General features: G+C 52.4%; 4 protein-coding genes across 4 annotated transcripts; 1 reads left to right on the forward strand and 3 right to left on the reverse strand.

The window, feature by feature from the left end:
* Positions 1 to 9135: 9135 nt before the first annotated feature.
* On the reverse strand, positions 9136 to 10310 carry VDAG_04793 (alcohol dehydrogenase; the record flags this gene model as incomplete). Its single annotated transcript, XM_009654397.1, has 2 exons — positions 9136 to 9324; positions 9381 to 10310. 2 exons carry the CDS (start codon positions 10308 to 10310, stop codon positions 9136 to 9138), a joined length of 1119 nt encoding a protein of 372 aa, XP_009652692.1.
* Positions 10311 to 11552: 1242 nt separating this feature from the next.
* On the forward strand, positions 11553 to 13020 carry VDAG_04794 (LolT; the record flags this gene model as incomplete). Its single annotated transcript, XM_009654398.1, has 2 exons — positions 11553 to 11727; positions 11780 to 13020. 2 exons carry the CDS (start codon positions 11553 to 11555, stop codon positions 13018 to 13020), a joined length of 1416 nt encoding a protein of 471 aa, XP_009652693.1.
* Positions 13021 to 13647: 627 nt separating this feature from the next.
* Positions 13648 to 14649, reverse strand: VDAG_04795 (cellulose-growth-specific protein; the record flags this gene model as incomplete). The annotated part of the gene is made up of 2 exons (XM_009654399.1): positions 13648 to 13972; positions 14090 to 14649. The coding sequence occupies 2 exons, from the start codon at positions 14647 to 14649 to the stop codon at positions 13648 to 13650; spliced, it is 885 nt and encodes a 294-aa protein (XP_009652694.1).
* Positions 14650 to 15749: 1100 nt separating this feature from the next.
* Positions 15750 to 18507, reverse strand: VDAG_04796 (K+/H+ antiporter 1; the record flags this gene model as incomplete). Its single annotated transcript, XM_009654400.1, has 5 exons — positions 15750 to 17057; positions 17109 to 17671; positions 17744 to 17843; positions 17916 to 18332; positions 18403 to 18507. The coding sequence occupies 5 exons, from the start codon at positions 18505 to 18507 to the stop codon at positions 15750 to 15752; spliced, it is 2493 nt and encodes an 830-aa protein (XP_009652695.1).
* Positions 18508 to 19124: the final 617 nt, after the last annotated feature.

Here is a 19124-nt window from a genome sequence, read left to right on the forward strand (position 1 = left end):
GAACTCAGTTCCAGCTCACTGCTCAGTGATCCTTCCGCCAACCACCCCAGACGAAAGTGTATCTGCAGCGGATGCAGCAAATGGTGAGTAACTACTCGTCGGGTCTCATTTAATGACAAGAGCCATTCTGACTAGTCACAAGCGAACGCTGTGGCTAATGATTTGGCCAGTGGTGTCGCCTCTGCCTCATCCACGCTGGTTCCATCTCAGTCGCTCCGGACTTCGGAGATCAGGAATATCTTGCCTCTTCCCGGCGGCCCAGGACTACATAATCATGAACTTCTCAATTCTTTTACCGGAAGAACTGGTGACAAACCAGAACAGACATCCATTGCCCAGCCGACCAAGATGGCGAAGGAAAAGGCACCTCTCAGGCACAAGCAGGGCCTGATGTTACGATGCCAGCTGAGGCAAGAGCCAGCACTTCTCACGTCTCGTAACGACGATGCTACAGGCAGCAAACCTCAATCTGAACTGTCCTACAGCCGTGATACTGATGTACGTCGATCGACGCGGCAGACCCAAAGTTGAAATCGCTTTTCTCCATATGGTTCATTATCACAACGTGGTGCCTCAAACGAGAAATCGGCCCGCGGTCGAAAACGTGGACGAATCTCTCGACAGACTGTACAAGTCAGCCAACCCAACAACGGCGAAGCACCCCCAACGTTGAGCCTCGTGTGGATGTTAAACAGGATTCCTTCCAGGGCACCACCTGCCCAGTAGTGGGTAGAATATACCTCGGTCTCTGGGGCTCTCGATCAACTTCTAGGCGAACTTTCTGGTACGCTATTCTTGTGCTACCTTTGGGTGACTTCAAAGCCGTAGGAATGGCTGGCTCCCTCGGGGCTAGTGAGCGGATATGTTCCTTTCTGTTACAAAAGCAGCCGAAAGAAAATCCATGGATGGAAGGCAGGGTATGAAGACGGCGGTTCTCATGTCACGAAACGAAGGTTTCCCGTGCTATGGTTTGAGGATGAAGAGTATTTAGTGCGACGTGGTTCGAGGTTCCGAATCCCTTCGTCCACTTCTTTTTCATGGCTTCCTGCCAGCAAGACCCAACCTTTCGGCAAATACGCGCCTGACGGGAATCCAGCTTCTGGCTTCGATGTCGCTTCAAAGTTCGCAGCCGAACTGGAGGGGATGAGGACGGCGAGGGAAGGGTCACATGACGAGCTTATAGTTCCGACAGAAGCATCTGTTCTTACGTGTCGTAAATATTCGAGGTTGTGTTTATACGTACGCTGATTTTGGTGAAGAATTGCCGCCAATCACTTGCCCCGTCGGAGAGTGAGGGTCTGACTCAATCAAATCATTCTGAGACTGCGACAGAGGGTCATCCGCTCAGAAACACCTGTATCCGACGTTTTCCATCCTGCCATAGCCAGGCGGCAATCGAAAGCAGATGACAGCAGAGGGCAATTCTAAGCTTCTGAAGTGCAAGATGCCAGGGTATTGCAGTCCTTTGACGACCAGAGTCCAGCCTCGAATGGCGCTTATGGTTCGCATGATACAGCATATGTGTTTGAGACTCGAAAACTCATGTGCTCTGCCATGCAGGACCCCCAAACTTCAGTGTCAGAGACATATTAAAGTCCAAGACAAGAACATCTGTCCACTGGATCTATCCCCAAGAATACTTTGGCCTTGTGCTTACCACCGCCGATGGTGAGAGAAGTACATGCTGCTTGTGCTAGACAGTCTCCTTCTGTACAAAGCGCGGCTGACTTGGTGGGTGTACAAGAAAGGTTTGACACAGTATCAATGATCTCGGGGGTTTCAGACACCATAAGCCCGTCTGATCGCCATAATTTTTCTCGAGAATCCAGGCATAAAGCTGTCGCATCTGATTTTATGTCGATGGATGCAAGCACAGCGTCCGGGATCCGCCAATCGGTGAGAATACCAGATCAGGTCACTACCACGAGCCTTGAACCAAGTACGAGCCCAACACCTTCGTCGGTTGTTGCCCCATGTGCTACAGCGAACAAACTGCGGTCTCTCAATAAGATGGCACGGAGAACTGGCTTGCTTCCGGATTCGGCGGTGCACCAAGACTCCCGGGTGATCCAACCCTTTATGGGAGTGAACCAGACCCAAGCTGAAGACTCAGTGGCTTCGGAGGGGACGATTGCCGAGATGCATAACCTTCCGGATCTTCAAACAGTGGTTGATCGTCTTGGGTCGCCAGCTCCAGCATCACAGCCTTCCTGCCCAGTGCTACTGACCAAGTCCTCAGCAAGTTTCGAGTCATATAGCCCCGGAAGCCCTAGTGATATTCTTCTAATATCTGATGGAAAGGTCCGGAAGCGTGATTTCAGCAATCGTACTCGAACGGGCTACCTTGGTTGCCCCAGAAGAAAGAAAAAATGCCACGAGCGAGGGCCAGAGTGTAAGCACAAGTTTGACTCAACGTGTACTCTAAGCACTCATGCTCACTGCACGCAGGTCTCAATTGTATCGGGCGCGGTTTAAATTGCCCTGGCTACCCACCGCGAGAGGGAGGCAACATATTCACTGCCCATGGTACAGTTGCCTCATATCTGAAGCTTCGTCCGCTACTGCCCACAGCAGCAATCCCCTTTCCAACCTCTGTCAGTAGTCAGGAAGTTCTATCGTAGGCTGGTATTGATGCCTGGGGGGGGGGCTTTGGAAATGGATGGAGCACTTCTGCTACTCATTACAATGCTGGCACGAGTCACGTAACAGACAGGAGCCAAACGTTAAAGCCAAGCCTAGGGTCAGGGCAAGATACTGGAAATATGGAAAGCCGTCAGAATGAACTCGAGATCCAGGATACTTTCCAGTCAATTCCGGCCTCAGGAGAGACTCATAGCGAGATACGACTCTCCCCACAGTCTCTCCAAACAAACCTGTACAAGGCGACTAGCAGGCAACATGCCGCGATAAGGAGACCGATCGGTCCATACTCAATGCCTCATCACACTAGACAGTGGCGCGGTAAATTTGATTCAGGGGACTCTTCATCTTCGTCCACTCTGACTTGTCTGGCGGATGGAGCAGTAGCGGCTATGGATATGGCGCACTCAGCTTCGAGCTTGATTCCGTCCGGGCTTAGCCATCTGCCTAAGTTTCATAACTCGGCACCAACGTCTATGGTGCGCCTCGAAGCTTCTGCCGCCACGACTGAACCACTTTACATAGTCAGACCATCGCAATATTTGCCACCCAGAAATGTGTGATAGCAGAGAGGATAACACAGCCAGCTGACTCAATTCTTGGGGACTCTGCGAGTATCAATATTGAAAAGTAGGAGAGAAAAATACACTGACCAGGAATCGTAAGTGCCAACCTATGATTGCTAACAATGAGGCGGTGCGGACTGCCGAGGTTTCCAGGCCTGCTTCTAATCCAAGGGTGGAAAGGTGTCGAATACTTGACGCTCATGTTGGATTCATCCTCTAGAGATGGGCGATAAAGCAAAAGAGGGACATATTTCGATCCACGGGAAAGAATGTATTGATATTGGTTCTTAGTATATTATGAGGGCACACTTCGGCCCGCATTTCACAAGACCTAAACTTCACCATAGCCTTCTCCTAGAAACTATCGTTCGCCTAGACACCATGCCGCAATATTCACCACGATACCACACGTGAATTGCAGCATGCCATGCCCTCGACCACGAGCGTCCAGTCTCGCGCACTCTCAAACGCCCCATGTAAAAATTGAACCACAACGTGATTGGTCGCCGACCGTCATTCAGAGAGAATATAACGTTACCGTCATTGGCTCAAACGAGAGTCTCCGACCAACGTAACGGAACCATGTGCACGGATGAGGTAAGTCATTTTCTGTGACTCTGGATACGCCTTTCTCGCCAAGGCAACGACACATAGATGCCTGGTAGGCCACTGACATGTTTTAAGCAGGCGTCATATGCAATTGAGATAACTTGATTCTGGAATTGAGTCGCGAAGGACTCGTCGCAGCTACGGGATTCGCAAAACCCCGGAGCGTCTGCGAGTGTAAGCGTGAAGGCGCAGAGGTTCAAGCTCTCCCACATTGCTTGATTATATTCGATTAATAGGCCAGAGTCGCGAGTATACAAATATGATGAAAGGGAGAGTCATCCGCTTCGCGTAATGAAGTGGTCGAGGGCGCAGTAACTTCTCACTGTTGCCATGTGTCAGGACCCGAGGGAGGTATGAGACCAACAGGGGATCGCCTGGCGTTTGATCGTAGGGACCAAGAAGAGAGGACCAAGCACAGCGAGGAAATAGCTATAAGGAAGGTCGCAGGACTAAGGTTTAGAGGAGGGTATCGATTATTCTATCTTGCTAGAGACCCCCAACAGACCAACAGTTGATCCCTTCACTCGTTGCACAAGACTCCTTGACATGCTACTCTATCGAACACCCCCGTCACGCCACACTTCTACGAGGCCGTCCCCGACGATAACGAACTTTCACTTTATCGTCGATCCTCCTCCTTTTTGTTAAGCGAGTCTGCTCTATAACCCTAGAGGAACCCGTATATATACTTACCTTTATCCCGAACTTCGCCTTAAACCTACCTATTAGCTTAGGGGCATTAATCTCGTCCTTTAGTATAAGAGTTAGCTACTAGCGAACTAAATAATATACCTTGCCTTATATAACTTCTTTCCTAATTAACTTAGTAATCTCCTACTCTTTATTAGCGACCGCATTAATAGGTCGGCCCCGTTTCGATCCGGTTAAAGTCCTTCGATAGACTTATTAATTTAAGCATTAGCACTATTATCTATGTCGATTATAAGTTAGTCTTTATTAATCTTAACCGGGGATTCCTAAACGTTGTTCTTATTGCGAATAGGAGCTAGTATAGTAACGTCGTAGTCTCCTATTACTATAAGACTATGCCCGGCATTATTTTCTATAAGTATAACGTTACTTCGGGCTAAGCGTATTAGTAAGATGGATATATCTACTAAGCGTCTAATTTACTAATATTAGTAGGTAGAGACTGGGAATCGAGACGCTTAGCTTTATATATAGAAGAATTAATATAAGCCGCTAATTAATCTCCGTTATTTATATAAAGATATATTTCCTTTAGCTTCGTAATTAGCGATATTCTATGGCGGGTACTGTTAGTGTGGAAATAATTATCGTTACCCGATACTATAAAGCTTAATATTTATGCGTTACTTATATTTAGCTCGTTACGCTATTTCGGTGCGTTAGTTAAATATAGGGGGGCTAACTCTATAGATCTATCGTCGGCTATATATTTATTATTCTGCTTCTCTATACGAGGTTAGTATATATATCTACTAGAATTGCTTTAGAACTGGACTACTTTAATAGCTGAAATTACCTATATGGTTCTGAATTACGGGGTTTCTATACTACTCTAGCGGCGGTATAATATAGGTTCTTATGAGATCGATTATATTAGTAGTAGCTGAAAGCTGCTCCGATAGTTAAAACCTATCGTCGGAGAAGTCGATACTCTACTCGCTTAATTCTAGGCTAGACCGCGATATGAAGTTGGATCTTATCCTATTAAGTCTCTTGCCTTTAAAATGCTCGGCTCCGGGATTTATTAGATAGGGATAGCTTAAAGCTCTTAGTGGAAGGGTTATAATTTTAGAATAGCCGATTTATTATAGTAATAGAGGATATCCTTATAGAAGCGACGATTAAATGAGCTATATATAAGTAGAATTTGATAGGCGATCTTGCTGGAGATGCCCCGTTAAGATGAGAGGTAAAGGAGGATGGTCCGATTTGAATAAAGGATTTGGGTAGAGTTGCGTCTTTCCGCTTAGGGAAATGCCCTTTTAAGGAATACCCTCTTTCGGGAATACTAATTAATATTACCTCGTCCCTCGCTAAAACCGAGCTCTTTCCTGAAGGAGAATGCTATCTAATCGATGATGATGCGTTTCGTAGTACTTAAAACGCTTAAGATTAGTAAGTATAATTAATCCTAGGGTAAGTTGGATGCTAGGAGCGTCCTGCTTGCCGAGAACCCCTAATATTGCACGATCATTGCTAGGGTAGATTAGCTTACTAATTAGTCTTCTAGCTATGTCTTTAACGGGGATCCCGGTCGAACTGCTCGGTCGTTACCTTAGTCCTTTAAGGTTATGCCGTTAAAAGTTTGCCGCTGCTGCTGAAGAGTTATATGGCTAAGATGCCCCTAGCTTGCTCACGTGGCTCGTGGCTCGTGGCTCGTGGCTCGTGGCTCTGGGCCTAGGATCTATCGGAATACGAGCGACCGCTTCCTGCGATAATGTCTTACGTACCCGGTTAAGGCATTTCTATGTGAACTAAGGTAAGGCCGGACTGGCGCTGCGTAATGATCATCGATATGTTATAGCGGCTGTATTATGCGTCGGATCTCGTGGGTCCTGTTAGGCTATTAGTAAAGCGATGTGCCGTCTTGGTTTAGAATTGAGGCCTCTAGCGTTGTAGTTCTAACTCTGGCAAGGGCGGACGATTAGCCCCTTACTTGCTCGTTCTCTCGCTAATTATATGCGATACTTCTGCCTGGAAAGATAACTATGGGGGTAACTAGTAAGCCTGTACCCTGAAAAGTCTTATCTAAAGTTATATCGAGCTAGGCTGAGACCAGCTTAGTATCGGATCTTCGTTAAGCTAAGGCAAATTAATAAGACGAGTTAGCCTAGTAGGCTGACTGCGAGGGTGTTAGATCGTCGCGCCTAGATATAGGTCGATACGGTTATGCCCGGCTGCGGTTCGGCTATATTTGTAATCTAGGGCGCTACTCACCCGAGGGGTATAGCGATATCTAAGGTCTAGAAGGCGAGATCGGTATAACTAAGAGCGCCTATCGGATGACCGGGAATGAAAGGAGGCCTTTAATGCTCTATAGTTATATCTAGAGTATAAGGCTTCATCGCTAGATATACCGAATAATATATTATAAGGGCTTTCGACTAAGAGATATCCTAGTATACTTAGTTTTCGTGCCTGAAAGGTAATATCGTCTCTAAATAGGCTTATTGATACGAATAGCTAGGTGGAAGGGCCTGCCCTGTGGCCGTGCCTTGAGGCCGCCTGTGGCCTGGCACGTGGCCTGGCCTGTGGCCCTGCCTAGGGCACGTGGCCTGACTTGTAGGCCCGTGCCCACTTACCTATATATATGCCTACGTGGCCTTCCAACCCAGGTAGACCAATTCATCTATCTTACACCTACAGAACAGCTACCTAGTATCTGTTGTGTGTTCCTGGCGTGACGCCTGCCTGGTCCCCAAGACCCGACTCTATTACTAGCCGCACTAGAGCCGTAGCCATTATCTATAACAATAATTATCTAATTCTAATAATACTTATAAATCCCCTTTATATAGTAATTCTTATTTAATTTATATATTCTTAATTATTAAAAACGGATATTTTCTAATATATATTTTACTCTTATTAGGATTAATTTAAATACTTCTTTTAATTTAATTATAACCTTCTTCTTAATTCCCCCTCTACCTTCTTACTTTCGATCTAAATAAAAAATATACTATTTTATAGCTCTTATTAAGGGCTATAAGAATCTACGATCTATTTCTCGATTTAGTATCTCCTTCTAGAGATATAACTACTTTTATCTCTCCTTTCCTCTTATTAATTATTATCTCTTTATTCTATAACTAAGCTATACCCTTAATTATTACTTAATACCTCCTACCTTAATTATAATATATACTAATAAATAATATTAAAGGGGTAATTATATTAAGCGATAATATATAAGTCTCGATAAATCGAGGCTATAATATAGCTTCTTTAAATATATTATAGAAATTATAAAACTATAGTCTAGCCTCTTTAAATATATTACGGAAATTACGAAGCACTATAGCTAGTTCCTCGCTAAGCTATAATCTATTAAAGGTATTAAGCTCTTTCTATAGTAATTCTATACGGATTCGCTTCTTTATATATTCTAAAGGTCTCTTTAAGCGTTCTTTTTTATTAGTCTCTTCTTCGCTAATAATAATAGGGCTCTATAGCTATAGCTTCTTCTACCCTATAACTAGCTATTTAGGTAATTTAGACTCTAAGTAGTTCATAGCTATATAATACTCACTAACGGTATCCTCTATACTCTTCTATTAATATAAATTAGGGCAGGTCTTTATTATATTATTCGGATTTTAAAGTTCTAGCGTATTAATAAATATATAGATTAATATAGTATCGGAAGCCTTAATAGTCTATTCTATAGGGGTAGAGAATTTAATATATTAAAGGGTTATTTAGAATAGAGTAAAGGGGTCTTCTATAAGGTCTATAGGTAGTTTAGAATATAGGTATAGGATAGGAATATATTTGAATTCTGCCCCTCCGTAGCTTTAGGGGGCCGTCCGTAGCCTATATATATACGTTCTCTCGTGACTCCTAGCCCCTGGCTAGCCCCCTGGCTTGGCAGGCCCTGGGTGGCTCCGCAGGGTCCTAATAGCGAGGCTAATAGGCGCCGGAATCCCGTCCCCCTGAATAGGAGAGTATTTGAGCCACCCTCAAATCTGTGATATAAGTAACAAGCCGCTTGGGGGGTGAGGTTGGAACGTCTCTCTTCTTTCTCCTTCCTTCGATCTCAGGATATTCTTCATTCTCCTTCTATTCTTCGTGTTTCTTCACTATTTCCAAGCGCACTCACATACACTCGTTCTAGTTTCCCATTCTACACAGGTCGATTTTCTGGCATCGTATTATTAATAAGAGAGTCCTTCTTATTAATAGTACGATTATTTTTATTAATCGGATAAGCCTTTATATAGGTCGTAGGGCTTAGAATAGTTATATTCCAGGCCGCAATACGTATTTAAACGTTTACTAAATATCGAAATATCGAAACACTATAGATTTAGTTATTTAATTACAGGAAATCGGTCTATTTGTTTAGTTGTTTGATGATTTGACTTGTTGTATTTGATTGGGGTGCCACGCTAGCAAGCACAGCTACCGGTTGGATTCGGTGGGCTGAAGCAAGGACTTAGACGGGCATACGGCCTAAATTAACAGAGTGTGCAACTCGTGGCGTCTGGTGGATTGAGAATCTGGCTTTCGTAACCGACGTATCATGCTGGCCGATGGAGACGATAATGGCATCAGCCAAGAATTATCGCTTCACACCAACAACACCTCTTCATACGAAGCACTAGCATCACTCTGAAACCCTGAGAACCAACTTCTCCCCGCTGACCTCCTTGTTCCTCAACAACTTGAGCCCGTTCTCAACCCGTTCAAGGAGGTCCTTTCCCTCCACCACGCGGTGCGGGTTCGGCCGTACGGCGCCTTGTTCCAAGAGTGTTGGCACAATCTCCGATTGCATCTTCTCCTTGAATTCCTCGTTCTGTGTCAACGTCAGCAAGTTATCGCACCACCACAAGTAAATCTAAGCCCACTCACCTCGAGGTAGAAATGCGTCCTCACGCCCGAGACCTCAACACCCTCCTCCCACTTCCCGACAGAAAGCTCCGCCGGGCTGGTCATCTGATACTCCGGCGCCTCCGTCTCGCTCGCATCCTTGATAATGACAGGCAGCATGACGGCGACCTTGGACCCCCGGCCAGCAAGCTTGGTGATCGGCTGCAGCGTCCCCGTCAAGTGTCCGATGCAGTCAATGGCATACGGCACCGGCTGCCCTCCGAGATGGGCGCGAATCTGCTCGACGACGTCGTCGTCGCGGTAGTCAAAAGACGTCTTGGCGCCAAGCTCCCGCAGGTACGCGTGGTTCTTCCTGCTCGCGACGGCGATGAGATTCGTGTAGCCCCAGTGGCGCAGAATCTCAATGGCGTACATGCCCACGCTTCCCGCGCCGCCCCAGAGCAGGATGGGCTTGTCGGCCTCGGGGGGCGTCCAGTCGGCGGGACGGGGCCACGGCAGCGGCAGTCCGAGGTCTTGTACGACAGTGTGGATGACGGTGATGACGTGGTCCTGCGCCGTGACAGCCTCCTCGGGCTTGAGATTCTTCGGCACACGGCCGACGAGGAACGACGGCACCGTCACGTAGGTCTGCAGAGCGGCTTCTTTGCCGCCGTCGACGTTGCGGAACGAGTAGCCGACGACTGGGTCACCCAGGCTGAATTCAGGCCCCGTGTGCGGGCCGGGGCCGACGGCGGCGACGGTGCCGGCAAAGGTGTCACCGAGGATGTACGGATAGCTGTCTATAACGAGACCGCCGTCAGCCTGATGAATATGGTAAGGCGCGATGGAAGCCCAATCGACCTTGACGACGACTTCACCCGCTTGAGGCTCGCGGGTCGGGACGTCGAGCAGGGTCAGCGGCTGGCGGGGGGCCTGAACGGCGACGGCAGGGTGTGTTGCTGGGAGGGCCATTGTGACGTCAAGCTAACTGGGATGAGGATAGTCGAGGAGGAGGTGGCACTGAGAAGTGTCTATTTAGCGTCGATCAAGAAGTGGCAGAATGGAATGCTAATAGATCAGATATATACCCGAAGACTCCAGTAGACGCTCAGGCGCCTGAACCCTGACAAATGTGCTGGGCAAGCCATTGTTTGTCAGCGCGAGGAGAGCTCCGTGGCGATCCTTCAATGAATCCAAAGAAGACAGCGAAGCATTGGAGCATGATGTGCAAAAAAAAGCTGTAAGCCGGTGGCACTTGGGTCACCTCCTCGGTTAGCGGCATCCCACGGTCGCTCTCATGTGCAGGACGGTGTTTTGTGGTTTGCTGTGAAGGCCAGCCACAGTGTGGAAGGGTTGCTCAGCTCCTGGTCTTCATGTCATTCATGTCAGCGGCGGCGGATAGATGTCTGATTCCTGGACTGAGGCTCATGCCTGCTTATTTTGATGGTGGGAGCCTCCATTGGCATTTCAGATGGCCATGTGGGAGGATAAGCACCACCATGGCTTCACTGGCTGTGGATTGCTCAGACGCAATGTTGTACACCACCTTTGAGGTTCCATGGAGGTCTGGACTCTTCGGCTCATAGTAGTCGTCAGAGAAGCTGGGTCTTCATGATCTGGGGCTCAAGTTCAGTCGATCTGCAGTGGTTGCAGGCTTATGAATTTGAGCTCCGGTTCATTGCTTCACTTTGGTGATTTTCCACCTGCTAGTAAGCTAGTAGGAGTCATCAGTTCCTGAGGCCAACAGTGCCAAGGCTAGGAGTCAGTGACGGTCGACATGGATTGACGGCCTGCCATCACAACGTCCAAACCAGAACACGCATCCAGACTCAATAACCGGTCAAAAGAAGTTGCGACTTTCTCATGAGCATGTCTTGGTCATCTGGCATAACCTCATCTCCAGCAATAAGTAGATAGAGCGGAACCATCATGGGCGGGTACCATCGGATCAAGCCTCGTGCCGTCGGTCGCCTCGGCGCGCCCTTTGAAGACACGTCTGCCCCTCATTCATGCTGGAGTCACAGAGCACAGTTCGAGTCACCGTATCTCCAGTCACTTTTGGTCCGACGTCGGCTGGCTTGGGCCGGCGCGGACAAATGCTTAAATACAATGCCAGTTCATCTGGGCCTCAGACGAGGTCGATGGCTTCCAATCCATTCGGATTCATCTCCGTGAGAAGACCTAGATCTTCATTTGCATGAACGCGACTCCAAAATGGTCATCAACGAGTCGTCCACGGCGAACCCTGCGCCTCTTGGCGCACAGTCGCAGGGAGAGGGCGTCCCAACCTCATCTCTCAGCAAAATGACACTCGACGGCCCCCGAGACTTCGGCAAAGGCCTCCGGGACGAATTCTGCTTCGATCCTGAATGGAGAAACATGAACAATGGTACGTCGCCTGGCCTCTCGCCCGGCCAAGAGGCTCTCTAACGAACGCCCAGGCTCCTTCGGCTCGACACCGCGCGTCATCAAGGAGAAGCAGTTTGCGCTGCAGCTCCGCGCCGAGGCCGTGCCGGACCTCTACACGCGGTACGAGTACCCAGCGCACCTCGACGCCGCGCGCGCCGCCCTCGCCGCCCTCCTCAACGCGCCGGTCGAGACGATCGTGCTCGTGGCCAACGCCACGACAGCCGTCAACGTGGTGCTGCACAACCTCGTCTGGAACCCGTCGGGCCGCGACGAGATCATCTCCTTCTCGACCGTCTACGGCGGCTGCGGCAAGACGATCGACTACATCACCGACACGAAGCCGCTCGTGTCGCAGCGCGTCATCGAGCTGCGCTACCCAGCCGACACGGACGGCGCCATCGAGCAGCGGTTCCGCGCGACGGTGGCCGCTTCGCGCGCCGCCGGGCGCACGCCGCGCGTCGCCCTCTTCGACACGGTCTCGTCGCTGCCGGGCGTGCGGTTCCCCTACGAGGCCGTGACGCGCGCGTGCCGCGACCTCGGCGTCCTGAGCCTCGTCGACGGCGCCCAGGGCGTCGGCATGGTGGCCCTCGACCTCGCCGCCCTCGACGCCGACTTTGTCCTCTCCAACTGCCACAAGTGGCTGCACGTGCCGCGCGGCTGCGCCTTTCTCCACGTGCCGCGCCGCAACCAGCACCTGCTGCCGTCGACGCTGCCGACGAGCCACGGGTACGTGTCGCCGCGGCCGCGGGCGAGGATGAACCCGCTGCCGCCGCGCGGGCCGGGCAAGTCGGCGTTTGAGGAGAACTTCCAGTTCGTCGGCACCGTCGACAACACGTCGTTTCTCATGATCAAGGATGCGCTCGCGTGGCGGGACAAGGTCCTCGGTGGGGAGGAGCGCATCGTCGCGTACCTCTGGCAGCTGGCCAAGGAGGGCGGCAGACGCGCAGCCGAGATTCTCGGGACGGATATCATCGAGAATGAAGCTGGCACGCTGACAAACTGCGGCCTCGTCAATGTCTGGCTGCCCCTGAGGGCGGCCGACGGCGAGGGGGACGGCGCCGTCGTGTCAGCGGCTGAAACGGCGCAGGCACTCGCGTGGGCGCAGAAGTGGCTCGTCGACCAGAAGAAGACGTTCATCCCCATTTCTGTACATACGGGCAGATGGTATGCGCGCCTCAGCGCGCAGGTCTACCTCGACGTGGAGGACTTCGAATGGGCCGCTCATCAACTAAAGGAGGTCAGCGAGGAAATCAGCAAGGGAGCCTTCCGATGAAGACCCCCAGCAATGGCGTCAGCTTCCTATAGTTTCATGATATAGTATATACACCCCAGAGTAATGAATAACAGCGTTCGCTCCACGATCGGGGATAAAAAATGCTGTGCTGCCAAATAGAGTTCCTCCGCGTCACATCCCCAACGAGACCGGGACCAACCCTCCGTCGGCAATCGCTGCCCCCTCAGATCAATATCGAGGTCATCTAAGCCGCGTCCGTGATTGGGTACCAAACTTCCGCGACAACGCCTTGCAAGGGTCAGGGGTCAAACCGAGCCGAAGAGAATTGCTGTGTACATGCCAAAGAGGACTGACATCTGAGCGTGAGCCAACAGGATCCAGAGGGGGACCCCTCATCGGTACAGTGTATGTGTGGATTTGCAAGGAGGGACTGGGTCCTCGGCTATATACGTCCCTTTAAGATATGTACACTAGAACAGGCATTGCTCGTCTTCACTCGCCGGGTCCTTCGTTATGCCCCGAGCGCCTCACCCGCCCCTCATGACAAGAACAGGCTGGAGTACTCGCTCAAAGTCTCGCAACTGCTCTCAGGGCAGACACTGGCTGTAGTACTCGCTCGAAACCTTGCACGTGCCAGACGCGCAAGTCGTAGGTCCCGTCCAGCCGTTACCGCCGCACTGTCCCCAGAGCTGGGCCGAGCCGCCGCCGCCGGACGAAGGAGGAGGCGAGCTGGGAGGCGAGCTGGGAGGCGGGGTCGAAGGGGGAGGCGTCGAGGGGGGAGGTGTCGAGGGGGGCGGGCTGCTGGGCGGCGGGGCTGCCGGAGCAGGTGATGGGCCTGGGGCCCGGGATGGCGTAGGTGCGGCCGCCGTTGTCGGGCTGGCCAGTGTTGCCGTAGATGGAGATGAGGACGCCCGGGTCGGTGGCCGAGTAGGCGCCGGGGAAGGAGACAAAGTTGGAGCCCGTGTTGGTGCTGGAGCCGGTGACGCGGATCCTGGGCTTGTTAGCTGATGCTGTGACAGACATACGGTGAGGTTGGCGGGCAGACGTGACGGGCAGAAGACGTGACGGTGAAACAATGGAGAGGCAAGAGAAGTCTAGGGACACATACTGTGCACACTCAAAGTAGAACTGGGCCTCGCCACGAACGCTCGCGCCGTGCAGAGCCAGCAGCTCAACGCGCATCAGGTAGTCACCCGGCGCCACACAGGTCGGCAGGTCAAAGTAGTACCAGCCAGCGTTGGAGATCATCGTGTCGACAGCCCACTTGCCGCCGCTGAGACCGTTCTCGGCGACCTTGAACCACTGCAGGCCCGTCGACGAGGCCGAGGCCGCGTTGGCGACCTTGGCGAGGTAGACCATGATGGGGCCCTTGTGGGAGGCGGCGATGGGGTGGTCGGGATCGTTGGAGCCCTGGGGTCCGCCGATGACGTGGCCCCACCAGGCGCCGACGCGGGCGCCGGCGGGCACGGTGAGGATGTTGTTGTCCTTGTGCTGGATGTTCTTGTTGCAGGCAAAGTCGGCGTCGTTGACGTTCTGGACCGGGTTGTTGCTCGAGGGGGCGCGCACGCCCTTGAGCTGGCCCTGGTCCACACCGTTGACGGAGACCTTTTGGAAGATGGCGTGGCTCGTGGCCGTGGCCGCGAGGGCAAGGAGCGTGAGAAGCTTCATGGTGAAGGATGAGAGGAGGAGAAAGGGCAGTGGTACTGGGTGAGAAGACCTTCTTTCTGCTGCACCATGGTTCGAATGCTCGTGTCATGCTCTTTATTTATGATCTGCGCACCCGGAGAAGCTTGTTCTTTGAGTTCTCCTGGTCGTGCGATCCAGGGCAGCGGTACATGTCGATCCGGGAGTTGCTCTTTTCAGACACGGATGCAACCACAGCTGACACGGCTGGTTCTGTCAACCACGGTACTCTCCCGAAATCTGGGGCAACTTCCTTGATCAAGCGGCTAGGCCCCAGGCTAAACAACCCTTGTCTGGGGCAAACACCCTCCATCATATCATCTAGCTGGGCCACCCGGTCGGCGGCGGTTCGAGCAAGGTCAGCCAAATCACTTAGCTTACCTTTACCTGCCCAATCTGTTCGGCGTGACTCCGATAGGTCCTACCAAGCATCAAGGCCAAACGACGGCTTCTCTCGTCCGGTAATTAACTCAGGAGACCCGAAAAGCCTCTATGATCGGGCCGAGATCCAGCGCGGTAAGCGGCTGGATATTGCTCACAATACATAGAAGGCGGGGAGGCGAGAGGGCATGTGGCGTGCTTGCGCGCAGGCAGTCCATAGCGGATACCGGCCGTGCAATACTTCATCGGTGGCACCAACTTGTATAGAACGGAGAGGAAGTGAATATCCGAAGTCCCGAACAGGATGGTGGCCAGTCGCCACAGCAAGTAGCCGTCTGTGAGCAAGAGAGAAATCTGGCCGTGTAAGCCAGGCAGGCTAGAATAATGTGGCAGAAATCATATCTCGTGTATTACCACTGACATTGCTGCACAGCAATGTCACCATGCAGCAGGCTGCAACGGCTTGTATAATAGGATGAATTGGTCATCAACCCAGTTCGGGCGCTAACTCCAGCGTGTATCCAAGGTAGCCCTTCACATCTACCAATAATGCAATGCCCACAAAGACACCAATGTCCCCAGTCTGTGTCATCCAACGTAAATGACAAGAAACCAAACAAATTCGCTATCCCGTACAAGATACCAAGCAGGGTCTTGACCCTTGAACTCCCAGCGCGTCACCCTCTGCGTGACATAAATAGCGCTCAAACTCCCGAGGCCTTGGCCTGGACAACCAAAAGATCAGCCTTGATATTCTTGGCGATCAAGTTGGCCGCGGCAGCGCCGAGGCAGTCCTTGACCTCGTCGCCGACGTACTTCTCGGCGCGGCGGCCGAGGACAACCAGGTTCTGCCAGGTCACTTCCCTGGTATCGACACGAATCTCCTCCTTCGCGCGGCTGAGCACCACTTCGGCAGGGTTCGCTGCCGTGACCGCCTCGTACTTGATGCGTGCTGCGACCGACCTGTCCGCATTGGTCGAGATGAACGACGGCACATCGTCGTCGCTGGCATGAGCCGAGTCGGCAGAGACGTGAATGATAGTGGCGGTGGCGTCCTGCTTCTCGCAGAGTTGGAGAACTAGCATCAGGGCAAAGTCGTCATCGTGGCCTCCAAGGTAGGGGAAGAAGATGTGGTGAGATCGATTGGTGACGGGAATGGCGGGTATGTCATCGTGAAGGTCGCTGAATGAGTAGGCTCGCATAAGCTTGGAGCGTTCCTGCTTTGGCTCGGCTGTAGGCTGCGTGCTGTTTCCTTGAGGGAAGAAAATGGCAATATTGTGTTGCGTCGACGCGAATATCGACTTGACAAAGTTGATGTACGTAGTTGATGTCAGCTTGCTCTCCGACGTGGCAAATTGCGAGTCGGTCAAGCTGCCCGTCTCGCTCCAGGGTACCAGGAGAAGGTCGGACGAAATGTCGGACGACTTGGCGAGCAGAGCCTCGGTAAATCGAGTCTCGGGCATGACGGCCACCTCACCGGAGACGGCAATCTTGAGGAATTGGCCGACAGTGCGGAAAATGTTGACGACAGAGTCATTACGGCTGTACTCATAGACCTGCGAGACAGTCATGACAGAGGAGTCACGATCCGTCAGAGCCATGAGACGTAGACCGTGGGCCTTGACAGCCGGCTGAATGGCATGTGCCTCGGACGAGGCCACCGTCTTTTCGTCAGCTGCCGTCTGCTGGCCAAGGAGTGCGGGCTTGCCAAAGAGAGACACGAGGTTGAGCATGGAAGGCATGTTGTCCAGGCGAAGGTAGACGAGCACGCGACGGACACGAGTCGTCGCAGGCTTGACCGTGGCACTGTCCGAGCCTGATGCAGCCGAACCCAGAGGCGCGCCCGTATCCCAGTCAATCTCGCCACGCTTCCACGCGGCAAGCTTCTTCTGATACGAAGGTGGGTAGAGGAAGGAGACGATGGGCGTCGTCGCAAAGGTCGTGAGCAGGGCCATGACGACGAAAATGGTGAACGTCCTGGTGCTGAGAATCCTAGCCTGCAGACCAATGTTCTACACCGTATTAGCAAACTAACGTGCAGTCGATGGGGGTGCAGTGCTTACCAAGACGATGAGCTCGACCAGGCCCTTGCAGCTCATGAGGGTACCAATCGTGAACGACTCGCGCCACACGAGGCCGTTGAGGCGGGCAGCGACGGTAGCACTCATGACCTTGGCGAAGAAGGCCGTCAAAGTGACGGCGGCGACGTAGCCCCAGGCGATGCCGCTGTCGAGGAGACCAATGTCCGTCTTGAGACCAGACAGGGTGAAGTAGAGCGGCAGGAAGAGGGCGCCAATCAGATCCTCGAGCTTTTCGGTGACCTTGATGTTGAAGCTGTTCTCACGGGGCAAGATCAGGCCGACCATGAAACCGCCGAAAATGGCGTGTACGCCGATGATAGCCGTGAAGAATGCCGAGGCGAGAGCAATGAGCAGAATCAGGGAGATCATGCTCTGAGAGGGTCCATCCTCAATATTACCGGTCTTGCGCAGGAGCCACAAGAGGGCTGGCTTGACAGCGTACATGAGGAAGAGCATGAAGCCGGCGCAAGACAACAGAATCCATACTGCCGTGAGTCCACTACCGGCGTTGGCGAGGGCGACGCAGAGGGCGAGCAGGATCCAGCCTAAGTGAAGTGAGACAAAAGTCAGTGTGGTTCCTCTTCCCCACCGTTGATTCGCCGCAACCTGTCACTCACCAACGACATCGTTTGCGACACCAGCCGCAAGCGTAATGACACCAACCGAGGTGTCGAGAAGCTTGAGCTCGGTCAAGATACGGCAGAGTACAGGGAAAGCCTATGATATTATCATCAGCACTGCGGATTCGGGGCGCAGAAGGCGGGGCGGGAGCGGGGCGCAAGAACGCACCGTGATGGCAATGGCAACACCAACGAACAGCATGTAAATAGGGAAGTCAATGTGCAGGATACCGGGATCGTCCGAGAACTGGTTGTAGATGCCCCAAGCCAAGGCACATCCCATGCCGAAGGGAAAGGCGAGACCAGCGACAGAGACGGAGGTGGCGATGCGCCAGTTGCTCAGCAGGAAACCGACGTCCGTCTCCATGCCGATGATGAAGAGATACAGGACGAGACCAACGTTGGCGACCAATGTGAGGTTCGGAATGGATTCGGAGGGAAAGATGGCATCGCGGAAGCCTGGTATACGACCCATGACGGAAGGGCCCAAGACGATGCCGCCTATAACTTCTGCAATGACGCGAGGCTGGCGGATTTTGGCGAGGGGCCAGTGGAGGGCGTGGCAGACGATGAGGATCATGCCGGCCTGGGGTGGGCACGCACACGTCAGTCTTGGTCCGGAGTTTTGCATTGAGAAGTCGCGAATGGGCGCCTACCTGGATGATGAAGATGACAATGGGATCATTGGGGTTGTACTCGGAGGGATTGGCGCCCTCGATGACGCCGCCCTGGGGAGGCGCTCTGTTGCCGTCGTCCGACATGACGGGTGGTGGTGGCCGCGGCGGCCTTGGGCAGAGGGCGCTCGGCGATGCGAGTTTGCTGTGACGGGTGACGGGTCGGGAGGTGAACTGTAGACGGTAGGATGCAAGACGACGGAGGGCCGACGTGCCAACAACGACCGGGACGAGCGGGCGGTGGAAGAGATAAAAGAAGGGAAGCCAGCGGTTGGGAACTTGGGACAAGATAGAGTACAAAGCCAAAATAAGCTCGAGTCAGCCAAGACTACGAGTCTAGCGCATGTGGCGCCAGATCGTGCCAAGACGAGGAAGGACCCTTGGCCTAGGTGGCCAGGTAGCACCAGAAGAAGGAGGGGGGAGCACCAGAACAGGCGGGGGCAGGCACCTTGTCCAGGTTGCTCTTTCAGTGCTCGCCCTCCATTTGCAGGCAAGAGCAGGGTAGGGGGCCGAGGAGCAGGCAGGCAAAGACGGAGGGCTGGCAGGTGAGAGGGGAAGGCGTCCAGGCGAACAAGGGTTGGCGGGCAGGTAGGAGGGGGCGACGGTGGAGAAGGTGGAGTCATCGAGGCGCATGCACATCCTTGACATCCAAGGGGCCCCCCAATTTGGGGTTGCTCTTGCTCATCCTCATGCTTATTCACTGG

This window comes from Verticillium dahliae, genomic scaffold, assembly GCF_000150675.1.
Source record: "Verticillium dahliae VdLs.17 supercont1.8 genomic scaffold, whole genome shotgun sequence".
Classification (NCBI taxonomy): Eukaryota; Fungi; Ascomycota; class Sordariomycetes; order Glomerellales; family Plectosphaerellaceae; genus Verticillium; species Verticillium dahliae.